The sequence below is a fragment of the Sparus aurata genome, chromosome 2, assembly GCF_900880675.1.
Source record: "Sparus aurata chromosome 2, fSpaAur1.1, whole genome shotgun sequence".
NCBI classification, from domain to species: Eukaryota; Metazoa; Chordata; class Actinopteri; order Spariformes; family Sparidae; genus Sparus; species Sparus aurata.
The window spans coordinates 2316250-2334434 of record NC_044188.1 but is presented as its reverse complement, the minus strand read 5'-3'; the positions used below and the strand labels follow the sequence as shown (position 1 = coordinate 2334434).

Genomic DNA, 18185 nt, shown 5'->3' with positions numbered 1-18185 from the left:
AATAAAAACGACCAAAATCACAATGGAGTTTGGTGCATGGAACAAAACACGATGTCCATCACGGATTTAATTGGCTGTAATTAAAGGATTTTGTGCGAGCCGAATTTACCTAAACACTTAACAGTTAATGAGACGTCTTCAGCTTCTGTTCAGAGTTATTTCAGAAACATTTGAGGTAGAAACAAATCTCACCAACATGAGAGGGAGGCTGGCTCCATTTTAACCCGCACATATGTAGAACGTACCGAGCTTAGACGGCGCATTAAGTTAATATGTGGCGCTGCTGATATATGAAGGAACATCACCTGGACTTATGACCTGAGATCAATAAGTATTAACTATCTGTACACCTCCCACACAGACATGAATACACCTGTACTGAGCAGGTAACTGGACACATAAAGCAGATTCGTACAGAACAGTTTACTCACCGTGTTCGTGTCCTCAGAGAAGAGCAGCTCCAAACAGAGTGACGATCAGTCAGCCATTTTTATACACATCTAACTTTTTGGAGGGAAATGCGCTAATTTCACGCGGGAAACGAGCAAGACCGCCCCTTTTGGCGAGCACCACCTGGATATCTGTGGGCGGGGACTTATTTGACTTGGTTTACGTCATTTGAACCAGAAAATTCTCTGGCCGTTCAAGCTATTTAGCTCAGTAGGTAGAGTAGGAGTTCTGTGTTCAGAGAATTTGCTTTTATCGTGAGTTCGAATCCCTGCCGGAGAAACTCGACTGCATCATATTTACTGTAACTTCTTTTGTCAAAAGTTAAGATAAAAATTAATAGGACAAACACAGATAAACACTTGTTAACAGGATACACAAAAAGCTACTTTTTTAAAATTGATATTTAATTTCTCTGGTCTTCATTTGTTATTAATCCAAAACTGAATATAATCAAGTTACATTACTTTAATATTGTAATCGGGTGCATTCAGGTAATTTGGACACCTCAGCTCAAGTGTTACTGATTTCTGTTCTGTACTTTTACCATAAAATTAATTAAATTGAATGTGAATGATGACTTCATGGGGATGATGTCACAGAAAAGGGGCGGGGCACTAGTACATATTATGTATATAAGAATCTATTTCTTACCTTTATTATATTGTTTATTTTGTACTATTATTATTGTTTATTGTTAAATTGAACTGTCCTCAGGCTGCTGTGACTCATAATTATCCCCGTTTGCAGGATCAATAAAGGAGTTCTGATTCTGATTCTTTGTCAATCACGATCAGTGACATAATATTCTGATCAGCCATAAATAAAAAAATGTTTCCAATATTTTATCACATCACGTTTGTGTTGACGTCACGTGGTTCTAACATGGGAGCGGCCTAAAGTGCACAAACAAAGGAAAGTGCATCGACCATAATGTCCAGTAGGTGGCGCCTGCTTGACACAGTACCCCCTGATTGACAGATCCCATCTCCCATTGTCTGAGAGCGCACTTGAATGCATCGTCAGTTCCGTAAAGACCGGATGAACGGAGAAAGTAAGAGCAGCTCCTGCCAATTACCGTTATAGTCATAATATATGTATATTATATCTAGTTACTGTGGTTTGTGTCATGGTTGGTCGTCATCACGTCATGTGTGTGGATTATAAAGCATGATTGTGTTCCTACACTGTCTGCTTCTCACATAAAGTCCTCTCAGAAACATACTTTAGCAGCCGGTTAGCTACAATAGAGAGAGCTCATGAACCGGAAGTCGCAGCCATTTTATATCTGTACTGTAAAAAACAAGCTGATCTGTTAAACGAGGCGCTGCTGATCAAATATGGACCGCGATTCTTGTTATTGTCAGTTTCCGTGTTGTTATGTTGTCAGGAACATGTTCTGGTGTTCTGTTTAGCTGTTTCTGATGTTTGTTAGCATTATGCCGCCATATTGTTTCCGGTTTCAAAACGGAATCGGAGCCACAAGTAAGTCCCGCCCACTTCACAGGACATCAGCGTTCATTGGTCCTGAATGGCGCAGTGCATTCTGGTTGTTGTAGGTTGTCAGGCCTTTGAGCTAAATTTAACTGTTGAGGCAACTTAAAAAAAGTAAAATCAGAGTTTAACTTAAGTTAAAAAAGTAAAACGTATATTTATATATAGTTTTTAATGTTTGCCTTCATATGTAGTGGAAGTATAAGTGGAAGAACATGGAAACACCGGAATGGAAGTACCTCAAAATTGTACGTTAATACTTGAGTAAATGTACTTAGTTACATTCCATGACTGTACACTTTGATGTTAATACTTCTCAGACTTTGACTTGTAATGTAGTATTTTCAGATGAGTATCTCTACTTTTAAAGCACTTCCAATAATTGGGTGTAGTCAAAATAATCAATAGGTTGATAAAAGTCGAGCAGTTTGTATTGATCAATATAAATAATGTTTCACAGGTTCATATTTATCTATACCTGCCTCCTTCCCTTCCCTCCTTGCTTCCTTTCCTTCCTCCTGGGCTCTTACTGGCCACTCAGACGCTCTTCTGCTGTCAGCCAATAGGAGCGGAGAAGCTGCTGTTCTCGTCTCCTATTGGCTGACAGCAGTATAAGAACAGAAGCCGGGCGCTCGTTGAATCAGTGAACCTACAAACTCTGAGAAGCTCAGATGTCCCACACTCACTGTGAACCTGAAATCCCCGCCATGACCCCTCCACACTGTTAGTGTCGGTGTCGTTACGTCCTCCCTCTCTGTCACCACCATGCGGTTCTGTCTCTGGTGCGTTTGGACCAGCTGGATTTTAACTCTTCACACGGCCGCTCAGCATCCTCCTGACCGGGTGGAGGGAGGCGTGCAGCCCGGCTGGCGGAGGCAGAGCCCCGGATCACCGAGCCCCAGTCAGCCGGCCGCAGAGCGGGGAGCCGCGGGGAAGCTCGGCGGCAGGAGAGCCGCTCTGACCGGGTGAGCAGCACGAACACACACGGTCTTCTCTGTGTTTCCTAACTTTATGTGTGCTCTGTGATTTTAATTGATCCCATAACTACTAAATTGTTTAAAATGTGTTTTTTAAAAGTAACGTTTTAACCAAACAGGCTCAGTTGTACTCCATATGATAAACTGACACCTGCAGTGGCTGGAACCTCTTTTAAAATGGAAAAACAACCAAAAACAACAGATAAACCCTCCAAAACTTAATTAAATCTTAGCAGAATTAGCTGTTAGTGGTACCTGTTAGCAGTGAACCTGTGGATGTGCAGCCAGCTGTCACTGGATCACTGTGATACTGAAGAGAACTTAAAAACATGATGTTTCTAAGGCAGGTTCTGCTCATGTAAGGAGAGACTAAAGGATTTATAAGCAGATTCATGGAGTCCTCCTCTCCTCCTCCTGATGATATAAAGTCCTCTCCTCCTGATGATATAAAGTCCTCCTCTCCTCCTCCTGATGATATAAAGTCCTCCTCTCCTCCTGATGATATAAAGTCCTCCTCTCCTCCTCCTGATGATATAAAGTCCTCCTCTCCTCCTCCTGATGATATAAAGTCCTCCTCTCCTCCTCCTGATGATATAAAGTCCTCCTCTCCTCCTCCTGATGATATAAAGTCCTCCTCTCCTCCTGATGATATAAAGTCCTCCTCTCCTCCTCCTGATGATATAAAGTCCTCCTCTCCTCCTCCTGATGATATAAAGTCCTCCTCTCCTCCTCCTGATGATATAAAGTCCTCCTCTCCTCCTCCTGATGATATAAAGTCCTCCTCTCCTCCTGATGATATAAAGTCCTCCTCTCCTCCTGATGATATAAAGTCCTCCTCTCTCCTCCTGATGATATAAAGTCCTCCTCTCCTCCTCCTGATGATATAAAGTCCTCCTCTCCTCCTCCTGATGATATAAAGTCCTCCTCTCCTCCTCCTGATGATATAAAGTCCTCCTCTCCTCCTCCTGATGATATAAAGTCCTCCTCTCCTCCTCCTGATGATATAAAGTCCTCCTCTCCTCCTCCTGATGATATAAAGTCCTCCTCTCCTCCTGATGATATAAAGTCCTCCTCTCCTCCTCCTGATGATATAAAGTCCTCCTCTCCTCCTCCTGATGATATAAAGTCCTCCTCTCCTCCTCCTGATGATATAAAGTCCTCCTCTCCTCCTCCTGATGATATAAAGTCCTCCTCTCCTCCTCCTGATGATATAAAGTCCTCCTCTCCTCCTCCTGATGATATAAAGTCCTCCTCTCCTCCTCCTGATGATATAAAGTCCTCCTCTCCTCCTCCTGATGATATAAAGTCCTCCTCTCCTCCTGATGATATAAAGTCCTCCTCTCCTCCTCCTGATGATATAAAGTCCTCCTCTCCTCCTCCTGATGATATAAAGTCCTCCTCTCCTCCTCCTGATGATATAAAGTCCTCCTCTCCTCCTCCTGATGATATAAAGTCCTCCTCTCCTCCTCCTGATGATATAAAGTCCTCCTCTCCTCCTCCTGATGATATAAAGTCCTCCTCTCCTCCTGATGATATAAAGTCCTCCTCTCTCCTCCTGATGATATAAAGTCCTCCTCTCCTCCTCCTGATGATATAAAGTCCTCCTCTCCTCCTCCTGATGATATAAAGTCCTCCTCTCCTCCTCCTGATGATATAAAGTCCTCCTCTCCTCCTCCTGATGATATAAAGTCCTCCTCTCCTCCTCCTGATGATATAAAGTCCTCCTCTCCTCCTCCTGATGATATAAAGTCCTCTCTCCTCCTCCTGATGATATAAAGTCCTCCTCTCCTCCTCCTGATGATATAAAGTCCTCCTCTCCTCCTGATGATATAAAGTCCTCCTCTCCTCCTCCTGATGATATAAAGTCCTCCTCTCCTCCTCCTGATGATATAAAGTCCTCCTCTCCTCCTCCTGATGATATAAAGTCCTCCTCTCCTCCTCCTGATGATATAAAGTCCTCCTCTCCTCCTCCTGATGATATAAAGTCCTCTCTCCTCCTCCTGATGATATAAAGTCCTCCTCTCCTCCTGATGATATAAAGTCCTCCTCTCCTCCTCCTGATGATATAAAGTCCTCCTCTCCTCTCCTGATGATATAAAGTCCTCCTCTCCTCCTCCTGATGATATAAAGTCCTCTCTCTCCTCCTGATGATATAAAGTCCTCCTCTCCTCTCCTGATGATATAAAGTCCTCCTCTCTCCTCCTGATGATATAAAGTCCTCCTCTCCTCCTCCTGATGATATAAAGTCCTCCTCTCCTCCTCCTGATGATATAAAGTCCTCCTCTCCTCCTCCTGATGATATAAAGTCCTCCTCTCCTCCTCCTGATGATATAAAGTCCTCTCTCCTCCTCCTGATGATATAAAGTCCTCCTCTCCTCCTGATGATATAAAGTCCTCCTCTCCTCCTCCTGATGATATAAAGTCCTCCTCTCCTCCTCCTGAGGATATAAAGTCCTCCTCTCCTCCTGATGATATAAAGTCCTCCTCTCCTCCTGATGATATAAAGTCCTCCTCTCCTCCTCCTGATGATATAAAGTCCTCCTCTCCTCCTCCTGATGATATAAAGTCCTCCTCTCCTCCTCCTGATGATATAAAGTCCTCCTCTCCTCCTCCTGATGATATAAAGTCCTCCTCTCCTCCTCCTGATGATGTAAAGTCCTCCTCTCCTCCTCCTGATGATATAAAGTCCTCCTCTCCTCCTCCTGATGATATAAAGTCCTCCTCTCCTCCTCCTGATGATATAAAGTCCTCCTCTCCTCCTGATGATATAAAGTCCTCCTCTCCTCCTCCTGATGATATAAAGTCCTCCTCTCCTCCTCCTGATGATATAAAGTCCTCCTCTCCTCCTCCTGGTGATATAAAGTCCTCCTCTCCTCCTCCTGATGATATAAAGTCCTCCTCTCCTCCTCCTGATGATATAAAGTCCTCCTCTCCTCCTCCTGATGATATAAAGTCCTCCTCTCCTCCTCCTGATGATATAAAGTCCTCCTCTCCTCCTCCTGATGATATAAAGTCCTCCTCTTCTCATCATCACCTCCTCACCAGACTCCCTTAACAAATGTGTCAGTTTAGTGAGTTGTTGAGTTGGAGACACTTTATAAACTGTGAAACTCTGTCTCTGACTCATTCTGCATTATTTGGACCTTCTTGTTCATTCAGCAGATGTTCTACATGAACTTCTTTCTGTCTTTGAGTAGAAACATGGAGTCTGTTTGTCTCTGTGATGTTTATCTGCATGTAGAGCAGGAAGTGACATCAGATCGCAGGCGGTCACTCAGGACAGGTGTGAACTGGTTCAGACACCAGGATTGTTTTTGCTCCTGGATGACATTACGCAGGTCATGTAAGACAGAAAGGTGTGATTGGTCTGAGAGCTGTCGTCAAGTCAGGCAGAAGTTCTGACTCTATAATCCGACACAGACCGTCTGAACGGACCTGGAGTCAGAACCGCTCCATGTTAGCAGCTGTGAGGCGTTCACGCAGGAAACAGTTCATCATATCACAAGTGAGGCTGAAGGTGTCTGTTCACCATCCAGCTGTTCTGTACCTGCTGTGTGTGTGTGTGTGTGTGTGTGTGTGTGTGTGTGTGTGTGTGTGTGTGTGTGTGTGTGTGTGTGTGTGTGTGTGTGTGTGTGAGATTGACCGTGAGGCATTGGACCAATCAGCATCTGTCAGGTGTGTCAGACTGCAGACACCTCAGGAATGTGTGAAATTCTGCCTCAAGTGCAAGTCTGACTGACGGTCAAGTGATGGATGCAAAGTCAACACACACACACACACACACACACACACACACACACACACACACACTAAACCCCACTAACCCTAAACTCTGTGAACTGACTGACGAGGCCTATAAACTCCTTTGTGTGTGTGTGTGTGTGTGTGTGTGTGTGTGTGTGTGTAAACAGCAGATTTAAAGAGGTGTGTGTGTGTGTGTGTGTGTGTGAAAGTCATTCTGGACTTCAGAGTTCTGTTAAACTGAATCAGTCACCAGAATAAATCAGAATAAATGTTTCTTTGCGTTCCTGCTGTGCTTGCTGTGTTTGGGTTCAGGTTCTGTTAGTGGACAGGAAAGATTCTGGTTCCACTATCCTGGCGAGAAATTGTCCCAGCGTCAGTCGGGTCGTCACAAACAGTCCAAGATGCAAAGAAGTTCAGTTTACTGAGAGATTAAACTGATGAAATCTTCAGATTTTGAGCTGAAACAGTTTCTCAGTTACTGTAATAGTTTATTAATCGATCGTTGATTGATTGAAGCTTTGCCACGAGTCTGTATTGATCAGTGAAGCAGAACGAGAGCTGAAGCTGTTTGAGTTCAGTCGCTCAGGCCCGTTTGAAGCAGATGAAAGGTGGAACCAACAGTCGCTCTGTGTTTCTGCAGAAGAAGAACAACGTTTGATGTGACGCGAACACAGACGAGACTGTTCTGCTGACAGCGACTGTTTCTGAGAACTTACTCCTCCGCATGGATCTGGTTCTGACCCGTGTGGACTGACGACTGTAAAGTAGAGGTGAACCTGTGACCTGCTCTACATCAAACACGGTACACACAGCTGCACATATCTGTCACCATGGTAACTGCACACAACAAAGATGGCCGCCGCCCCAAAGAAAGAAACCTGTTGGACATAAACGAGACAAAATATCATGAAACTGATTCTAAAATATGGATTATCAATCAATCAGATCAATACAACCAATTTAACATTCACGTTTTTGATTGTAACATGTTTATTTTGCATCTGAAGTAAATAATGAATCATTTTATTTGTTACATAATCAAAGTTTTCAGGCTTTTATGTTATTTAACGTTCAGTTGATGAGTTTTCTCTTTAATTTAGTTTCCTGTCTTTGTTCTGATGTGATTGATTGATTGATTGATGTCTGCAGGATAAATAACGATTGATGAATTTACACTCAGAAGATAAAATGGCGGATGGTGAAAGTAGTGACAGTTTATTAAATATGGAGTGAATTCTGACTCAGACTGAGTTCTGACCCGACTGTCTGTGTGTATACAGGTTCAGTACTGTGTGTGTGTGTGTGTGTGTGTGTGTGTGTGTGTGTGTGTGTGTGTGTGTGTGTGTGTGTGTGTGTGTGTGTGTGGGGCCTCCTCTACAATACACTCAGCTCACTGTGAGTAATGATTAAATCCTCGTTGTGTCCACACGGCCTCGTCTGTCCGTCCCGTGCTCGACCGTTTTATTGATCGTTTTATGTCTGGATCTAATATGGATCCTTTCTGATCGGTTATCAGTTGATAACAGTGTGTAGTTTAATAACAACACACTGTCAGAACTCTGTTACACGTCAGGGTCTCACATTGAAACACTTTACTGGATGTACAAGAAAGAACTGTAGCTGAAACAGTCTCACTCGATGTGACTGTGCTTAAATAAACTAACAATATAAATAATGTCAGTGCTGCAGGTGTCGCCCACACAGAGACACACCTGGTAAATACTTTGAAGGTTTTATGGAGACAGATTCATGTTTTGTTTGTGTCTGTCAGAGTTCTGACCCGTGGGTCCAGTTTTTAAAAGGAACTTTTTCCCAGCAGCCATGTTGATGTTACAAACAGTCAGTGAACACAGGAGACAACAAATACACTTTATTGATTTAACTTCTATTTTTCAAATGAGGTGAAACTCTCCTCAACACACACACACACACACACACACACACACACACACACACTTCCTGTTACACAAAGCTGTGAAGTCGTTTGATGTCTGGGTCGGTGTTGATCTGCTAATTGAGGCTTCATCACCATTACATGGAGGAAGAAGCCCCGCCCCCCACGTTCCCCCCATGGACAGAAGCCACGCCCCATGTTCCCCTCATGGACAGAAGCCCCGCCCCTCGCGTTCCCCTCATGAACAGAAGCCCCGCCCCCACGTTCCCCTCGTGGACAGAAGCCCCGCCCCCACGTTCCCCTCATGTGCGGAAGCCCCGCCCCCACGTTCCCCTCGTGGACAGAAGCCCCGCCCCCATGTCCCCCTCATGGGCAGAAGCCCCGCCCCTTCTGTTCACCTTATGGACAGAAGCCCCGCCCCCCCGTTCCTCTCATCAGCAGAGGCCCCGCCCCTCGTGTTCACCTTATGGGCAGAAGCTCCGCCCCTTCTGTTCCCTTCCAGTGATGTTTGTCAGTTTGTTGTCATTAAAGTCAAACCTCATGTAGTTTAGTGTTAAAGCTCAGTGAACTACATCGTCTCAGCAACACGGCACCAGAACCAACATGGATCCAGCTGGGTCAGAGAAGGTTCTGAACAAGATGAACGTCACAATAAATCTGCTCATATTGACGACTGCGGTTCTGGTTCTGGTTCAGTTCTGTGAGCTGCTGATATCCAGGAGCAGCTGTGTGATGAACGGTCTGCTGACTCTGTGGATTGTAGTGAACACGTTACCTGTTCAGACAGGTGAACACAGGTCACCTGTCTGAACAGGTAACGTGTTCACCTGTCTGAACAGGTAAGGTGAACACAGGTCACCTGTCTGAACAGGTAACGTGTTCACCTGTCTGATTCTCAGCTGCTCACGTTCAGGAGTTGTTTCTATATGTTTATAAAACTTTACTGTAATTTCTCACCTGTCGTCCACTGACCTCCTGACTTCTGTCGTTTATTCTTTATTTGCTCAGGTGATCAGTTTGATCAGTGAACTGTCTCGTCTGTATTTGGTTTTCTCGTCTTAATGGTTCTGATGTCTGAATGTATCGATCAATAATCAATAATCAGTGTAAGCTTCTCTGTCTGTCTGCAGGCCTCATGTGTGTGGAGCTCGCTGCTGTGTCGGTTGGACTTTGTCTCCTAAAACCCGACGATGCACCAAACGTGAGTACAAACTGAAGTCATGTGTCACACAGCAGGAGAACCAGAACCGTCCGACCCGTCCCTCAGATCAGACCCGACTGTCTTCACTGTTATTTGCAGTGTTCTGATTCGTGTATTAACGCAGAACACATATGTTCTTCCTCGTCTGTTTTCCATTTTGATTGGATCCGATCACTTTGAGGTTCTGTAGTTTGGGTCAGAACATCTGGACTTTTACAGTTGGTCTGTGTTGAGTTTCAGCCGTCGTGCAGCACATGTTCCTCACTGGAACTCATCTGGACCACAGAACCATCCACTTCCTGCTCAGGTCTTCATCTGTGTGTCTGAGACGTGTGTGTGTTTCCCAGAGTGCACTGCTGTGAAACATCCAATCAGAGAGCAGCAGACTCGTTAGAAGAAGTGCTAAGTTATCATCGTCGTCACAGAAACACTGCTGAGGCTCATGGGTAATGTAGTGTCAGTTCGGCCTTTACTTGATCTTCTTGCTTCATTAACAGATTAAAACTAATTAATGAGCAACAAAGAAGAAAAACAAACGATGAACAAGTGCAGCTGAAGTTTATTACGTACGTCTTGTTTATTCTTCTTCACTGTAGATCTGAAACATTTTTACATTCAGCTGAACTTCACTGTCCTCAACACGGCGCTGGAAGAAGTCCTCACATCTTTTAAGTAACTAGCATTAGCCTGCGGCTAGCCCAGTGTTAGCCTGCAGCTAGCCCAGTGTTAGCCTGCGGTTAGCCCAGTGTTAGCCTGCGGTTAGCCCAGTGTTAGCCTGCGGCTAGCCCAGTGTTAGCCTGCAGCTAGCCCAGTGTTAGCCTGCGGTTAGCCCAGTGTTAGCCTGCAGCTAGCCCAGTGTTAGCCTGCGGTTAGCCCAGTGTTAGCCTGCAGCTAGCCCAGTGTTAGCCTGCGGTTAGCCCAGTGTTAGCCTGCAAATACAAAAACTGTATTTGTCTCTGTTGTTGTTTATCATTGAGTTGTTGTTGTAAAACACCACCGTCGTCTTTGAAGAAGAGTTTGGAAAGTGACAGTTGTCGGCATATAAAACCAGCTGCTGATTGGTACTGACCCACATGTGATGGTGCTGATGGTGACAGAGCCGTCGGTGCTGGAGAAAGAGTTTATAACAGAATGAAATTAAAGCTAAAAACTTTCAGTTTCACAGTTTAGGTGAAGAACAGAAACAAACAAACATACTCTGCTATGAGTGAAAAGTACGTGAAAAAGTAATTCAGGTAGAGTACTACAGAGAGTACACCTCCACCCCTGATGGATACAGACGCTACAGGTGTGTCTGATCACTGACCATCAGCTGATTGATGCTGCCGCTGCTGTATGACCCGGTTCAAAGTGTGAAGTTCTGCCGGGCTCCAGAGTCCATCTGTCCAGTCAGAGCTGCAGATTTATGAGCGGATCAGAGCAGCTTCAGGGATTTACGATGATTCTGTACTTTATGGTTTCCACACTGGACCTACAGCGTGTTTATATAACCCACATGTGGAACTGAAATCCTCTGTTTCTGTTTGGTTCACAGCAGAATCTACAGAACCTTTGTTTCAGTCAGTGGGAGAGGAAGTGTTCACGTCCTTTACTGAAGTAAAAGTACTCATACTCACTGAGAAAGTAATCTGTTACAAGTAGAAATGTTGAAATGTTACTTCAGCTCAAGCACATAAAACAGAACTTGTGTTCAAGTTAAAAGTACTCAGTGCCTACCTGTGTTAGCTTTAGCCTGTTAGCATGATATCATGACCTGAGACCTGTTAGCTTTAGCCTGTTAGCATGATATCATGACCTGAGACCTGTTAGCTTTAGCCTGTTAGCATGATATCATGACCTGAGACCTGCTAGCTTTAGCCTGTTAGCATGATATCGTGACCTGAGACCTGTTAGCTTTAGCCTGTTAGCATGATATCGTGACCTGAGACCTGCTAGCTTTAGCCTGTTAGCATGATATCGTGACCTGAGACCTGCTAGCTTTAGCCTGTTAGCATGATATCGTGACCTGAGACCTGCTAGCTTTAGCCTGTTAGCATGATATCATGACCTGAGACCTGCTAGCTTTAGCCTGTTAGCATGATATCATGACCTGAGACCTGCTAGCTTTAGCCTGTTAGCATGATATCATGACCTGAGACCTGTTAGCTTTAGCTTTAGCCTCAGTCTTAATTTAAGTGAGCCGTGCTTCTCCACAGATGCTTGTAAACTTCTTTGTAAACCTGAGCAGAGAAGGGGGTTATGGGTAACTGTAGTAACTACTAGGAGACACCCCCCCCCCACACACACACACACACACACACACGCACACACACACACACACACACACACACACACACACACACACACACTGAAATGGTTTCTTTCAGGTCAGGATTATTCAGTTTGGCTGTGAACGACCTGCAGAGAGCAGAAACTCGTGAATGGAAACAGATTTACTCTCTCTGTCTGAAGGCTTAAACATACACACACACACAGACAAACACACAATCACACACCACACACACACACACATCTAAGTCCCAGTGGGCTCAGAGCCCACAGAGTAAATCTTTACTGTTTGGTCACATTGTCCTGACATAAGAAAACACACACCCACACACACACACACACACACACACACACACACACACACGTGTCCTTGCCAGAGGAAATGCAGATCAGTTTGTTTCCTGCTGAACAGAACACTTCAGGTGGTCTTAACTCCAGGTCCACTTCCTCCAGAGGTCGTTGGGTCCGTGGTGGTCGTATATGATGACAGGTGGTTCTGGTTTCGTCCTTAATCTCTGGCTGGATGACCTTTGACCCAATCAATGCTGCTCAGACCAGTGCTAATGTTAGCTGAGCTTAGCATGTAAACATGACAGTCAGCAGGAAACCACTGAAGCTAATGGCTGCATCGCGTCAGGCTTAGCTTAGCTAACATGCTAATTATCATAACTGTAGCATGCTAACTGCTAACATGCTGTTTAAAGAGCTCTTATGTTGTTTCAGCTGTGAAGCTCGTTGACTTTGAGCTGTTTAAATAAAGTTAACTTGAACTACATTAACATCTGACTCTCCTCTCTTCCCCTTGTCTCCTCTCCTTGACTCCTCTCCTTGTCTCCTCTCCTTGTAGCCAGGTGTCTTCCTCGTTGCCATAACAACGCCATATGTAGTCAGAGTAACCGCTGTTTGTGTCGACGAGGTTTCCATGGTTACCGCTGTGAGGTCTCCACGGTGACGCTCTCTCTCTCAGGACGCCCGCTGACCTCCATCCGTCCCACCAGCGCCCCACACCTGAACTCTGGACCCTCCAAGACTCCCCCAGGACCAGAACCAGGAACCAGAACCAAGCCAGCTGGCTCCACCACCCTGAGTCCATCTGTGACCCCCGACTCTGCTCCTGATGAGTCTGCTGGGGGTGTTGGTGAGCAGAACCGGGTCTCCTTGAGGAGTCCACAGGTGGGACGGAGAGCTGTGAGGACAGAGGAGGAGTTTCACACCCGGACTGGACACGATGGAGACTCCCAGGACGTCTCAGCTGGTCTCAGTCCAAAACTAAAAGCTGTTACAGCACCGAGGAATGTCCCAGAGTCCCAGAAACAGGGAGAACTGACGAAAAGACCGAATCCATCGTCTCTGTCATGGTCCAAGGGAACAGAACCGACTGATTCAAAAGAAAACTCTGAGATAGAAAACGAGATGAAAATCAGAACAACTTCTGAAATCCACAATCTGGAGTCAAACCAGAGTCTGGAGCTGAACGCTGGACCCAGTCAAGAGCTCACACTTAATCTGGAGTCCAAGCCCGGGCCGAGGGGGGAGAAGGTTCTGGACATGGTTCTGACAGGAGAGAAGAAGGAGGAGGAGGAGGAGGAGAAGAAACAGTCTCTGAGGTGAGACGACTCTTCTTCTCTTTCTTTGTTAGTAATCTTAGAAACTGTTTTCTCATATTGAACGTTTGTTTTCAGTTTGAAGTGGTGCAGTTCTGCGTTCTGACAGCAGGTGGAGCTGCTCACCTGAGAATACACACTGACTACTGCACAGCACTCTGAACTACACACTGTGAATACATTTACACACTTTAAGCACTTCTAAGTTACATTACAAGTAGTTCTTCTTCACAGAGACATCGTTGTTTTTACTCCACTACATGTTTGTAATCACTTAAGTTACTAGTTACTTTTCAGCATCAATGTAATAGAGTATTATTGACTGATGATACTTGGATACTTTCACTGAAGTCAGGTTTTGAATGCAGGACTTGTAGTGGAGTATTATTACTTTAACTGAAGTAAAGTATCTGATTACTTCCTCTGCCATCGTGTGAGACCAGATGTCACTCAGAGTCTTAACCCAGAGGTCAAAGGTCACAGAGGTCAGGGGTCAGAGCCCGGGTCAGAGCCCGGGTCAGAGCCCGGGTCAGGACGGGCTGTGGGAAAACTGAGCACAGGGAGCTGAGTCAGGAGGCATTCTGGGAACTGTAGTTTCTTTCAACGAGCTGCAGTTTCTCATGTAGACGTGAATATTCAGAGACTTAAAGGAACAGTTCACCTAAACATGTAAACTTAAGATAAAAATAGCAACAGCTGCTTCTGTCTGCATAATGAATTAGCTTGTTTGCTAGCGAGCTAACTGTTAGCTCACCTTTAGCTTAACTTCAGGATGGTTTACTTTGTCATGTCAACATATCAGCCTTATGAGACTGTTTTTACTTTATTTGACATGTAACTGAATGAGCGTGCAGTCACAGATAACAGGCAAACAACAACAAGATGATGCTAGCTCAGGCCTGTCAGGAGAAGCTGAACCAGACAACATCACGGTCCATCTGATGGTTCTCTGCAGTCAGAGGATCGTTACAGTCAGATGATAAGTCGTCTGTAATTAACGTTCCACGCAGCGTCACAGTGACGTCAGCGTGTGAAGAACTCTTCACATGTTGTATCAGAACTTCAGACTCGTCTCGTCCACTGAATCTCTCAGAGCCTCTCAGGTTTATCTGCTTCGTGCACGTCGGCATTAAAAGAAACCAGCAGCTGTAACATTTGAGTTCAGTCACACAACAAGATGAAAAATAAACCTCGTTCAGACTGTCGGGCGTCTCTGAGTGTGTTCGTTATCAGCTCTGGACTCCAGCACAGATTCATGTTGGTTCAGCAGGTCCGAGCTGTTTTCCATCAGACTGTTAAAGGTCACTTTAAATCACTCTGACAGTTTATCTCCCACATGTGACGTCGCTGCTTCAGGAACATTCCTGCTGTAACACCGCTCCATAAATACGCCGTCAGATGAGACAGAGGCCAAATCTGGTGATATTTTAATATTTTAGCTCACAGTGATGCTAAACTCTGTTGCCCTCGGTTACCGCTGCTGACCTGTCCGTCTCTCTGTAGCAAAAGACCATCTTCATACGGCGGCCGTCTTGTTCTGAGGCCAGGCTGTGATTATTTAATGCTGCTGTTGTTCATGAATCTCTGTTTCCTGATTAATACTGCAAAGATAACAGAGTGAAGATCTGGAGGAACATCAAAGAATCCAAGATGTTTTCTGATGTTTTGATGTTTCAGAGATGATTTATTGTAGCTAACAGGTTCTGTGTGTGTGTGTGTGTGTGTGTGTGTGTGTGTGTGACAGTCTGAGGGAGGCCCGGGCTGTACTGCTGAGAAAGACTCTCTCCCGGGGAGGAAGAGGAGACAAGATGGCCGCCCTGCTGATGAAGCACATTGAGAAGGAAAGAAAGAAAGTTCTCACAGTGACTTCCTCTTCCTCCTCTTCCTCTTCCTCTTCTTCCTCTTCCTCCTCTTCTGTCTCCTCGTCTTCATCGACATCATCGTCCTCAGTGAAGTCGTTCCACACTCAGAAGGGCAGGTACACCGTCCACTTCATGGCGCCGGCAGGTCAGCTGACGCACACGTCACACAACACCTTCATGAATGAACGATACGAGACAGAACATTAGTCTGCTGTTAGCTCGGAAAATGCTAGGCTAACAGGTCATGATGTCATGCTAACAGACTGAGGCTAACGCTAACACAGTCACTCTCCAACAGTGATCCTGCAGTCACAACACAAGCTAGCTTAAAACACTCAAACAACACCAATTATGAGAGAGGACTCAAGAAAAGTGTGAGTGTTGTTTTGTCCTCCATGACGTCCTCATCCTGTATCACAGTGTGTAATGTTGGTGTTCAGATAACAGAGCAGACATGATAATGGAGCAGTATCATGTTTACACACGTTAACACGAGCCTACAGTGTGTTTAACACACATACCACAACACAGGGCTCATTATGTTTAACAATAATAACTGATGTGAGGCGATACGCTGCTGCTGACAGATGAACTGTACACATCCAGGTCCCGTCTGTCACACATACGTTGCTGGAAAGAGCTGACGGTGATTTAATGGAGCTGGAATGCCTGTTTTTACCGAGTGTGAGCTTCAGATAAGGTGAATGTTACAACAGGCTCATAGTGGAGCCCTGATCACTGTGATTAGACCAGGAGAGAGTTCCTGTTATTGTCCGCTGTGGAGAACTGACTGGAGAACAGTTCATATCAGCACCTAATTCAAAATTACTCTGATCACATCTTTTCTAAATCCAGAGTGAAACCCCCTCAGATATACTGATGGCTGCATACTGCACACAGTGTCATGCTAACAGACGGAGGCTAACGCTAACAGGTCGTCATCGTGCTACTAGCGGAGCGTTGAGACACAGATGTGTTAGCTGCAGGTGTGCTGTGTTGTGGTGGCACTGTAATAATGTGCACAGTGTTTATAGTAGTTGTGCTGCGACAGCGTTCACACTGGCTCACTGTGTGTGTGTGTGTGTGTGTGTGTGTGTGTGTGTGTGTCTGCAGTCAGTCAGGACATGAGCTCATAGACAAACAGCAGCAGAAACAACCAGCCTCTATCCCACTAAAACCCACCACGGCCCCTCTGCAGCGCCGGGCCCCTGACGAGGGACCAGCAGGAAAACCAGGCCCGCTTCAGCCGCAGTGTCAGAGACGATTAGCTCACATCTCATTACACAGCTGAGCAGAGCGAGTTGTAGCTTCAGATGGAGAGAATCGTGAGCCATGTGACGGATGTTATTAACTGGTATTCAAATTCTCTGAAGTGTCAGATAAAACAGAAGATGCAGATAATTTTTGTCTTAATTACTCAAAACACAAGGGGACTAAAAATGGCAACCAGACACCATCTTGCTACATGTGAGCAGACACACAGACTCCATGTTTCTACACAAAGACAGAAAGAAGTTCATGTAGAACATTTGCTGAATGAACAAGAAGGTCCAAATAATGCAGAATGAGTCAGAGACAGAGTTTCACAGAGTTTATAAAGTGTCTCCAACTCAACAACTCACTAAACTGACACATTTGTTAAGGGAGTCTGGGGACTTTCTCCACGGGGACAAAGAAGTAGCCTATATTGTTACTGTTTAGTGTCTTTGTAACATGTGACAATGTTTAGATCAATAACATGTTTCTTCTTTCATAAATGGAGTGTAAATGGTGAAATCAGTGTAAACAGTGTGTTCAAACAGCTGATCAATGTTGGCAGGTAAGACTTAGCACTTTAGACACAGAAGCAGACAGGCTGGTACAGACATGCTGCCACAAACTGACACTTTTTACAAGGAGACAAACAACTTCAGCTGAAAGATTTAATGCTGAATTTACAACAAGGACACAATGAGTTACAATCTGTCACACACACAGTTTCATAATGTTTATAAAGCTTTACTCTACACAACAACTCCTTAAATTAGCTGATTTGTTAAGGGAGTCTGGTGAAATGTGGTTAATAGTCAGCTTCATGTTTTACATTTAATGCTGAATTTACAAGAAGGAGATAATGAGTTACAATCTGTCAGAGACACAGTTTCACAACTTTATAAAGTTTGTTTTAACTCAACAACTCCTAAAATTAGCTGATTTGTAAAGGGAGTCTGGTGCTGTGGTGTGGCTGGTTCAATGGTGTTTCCTCTTGTTCCACAGAGGACCTCAGTCCAGTAGGTGGTCCTTGAATGTGGTCTGAGTGATCGGATCTTGTTGCTCTTGTGGTCGTTCACACCTGTCCTCAGGGTGGATGTAGACAGCAGGTGTGATCTTAGTGGAGCATGTAGCAGCTCCACAGACAGACGTTTCCCTCTGAGCTGGTGGAGAACAAACACGAGGTAGAAGTTGTGACTGTTGCTGCAGTCGGGAGCTTCAGCCGACGTCCTCGACTGTCCTGAGGTCTGTTACGAAGCTGTGCAAAGACACAAGTTCTCAGAGTCTAATAACAAAGAGAAGAAGAAAGTAAGGAGGGGGAGGAGGGACACATTCACATACTCATACTCTCTCTCTCTGTGATGGAGCAGATCCATGTCAACATTTAGTTTGGAGTCGAGCCCAGTCCTGCACACTGCTTCCAATTATCTCTCTCTCTCTCTC

At 45.0% G+C, this 18185-nt stretch overlaps 1 protein-coding gene across 1 annotated transcript in view; it reads left to right on the top strand.

Annotated features, from left to right (window-relative positions):
- Positions 1–2482: 2482 nt before the first annotated feature.
- ltbp4 (latent transforming growth factor beta binding protein 4) overlaps positions 2483–18185 on the top strand; it is a 38640-nt gene continuing 22937 nt past the window's right edge. Inside the window, exons 1-4 of the mRNA XM_030400668.1 lie at positions 2483–2906; positions 9687–9757; positions 12873–13632; positions 15374–15636. Of these exons, the coding sequence (XP_030256528.1) occupies positions 2707–2906; positions 9687–9757; positions 12873–13632; positions 15374–15636 (1294 nt within the window). The 5' untranslated portion in view covers positions 2483–2706. The remainder of the gene's footprint in view (positions 2907–9686; positions 9758–12872; positions 13633–15373; positions 15637–18185) is intronic.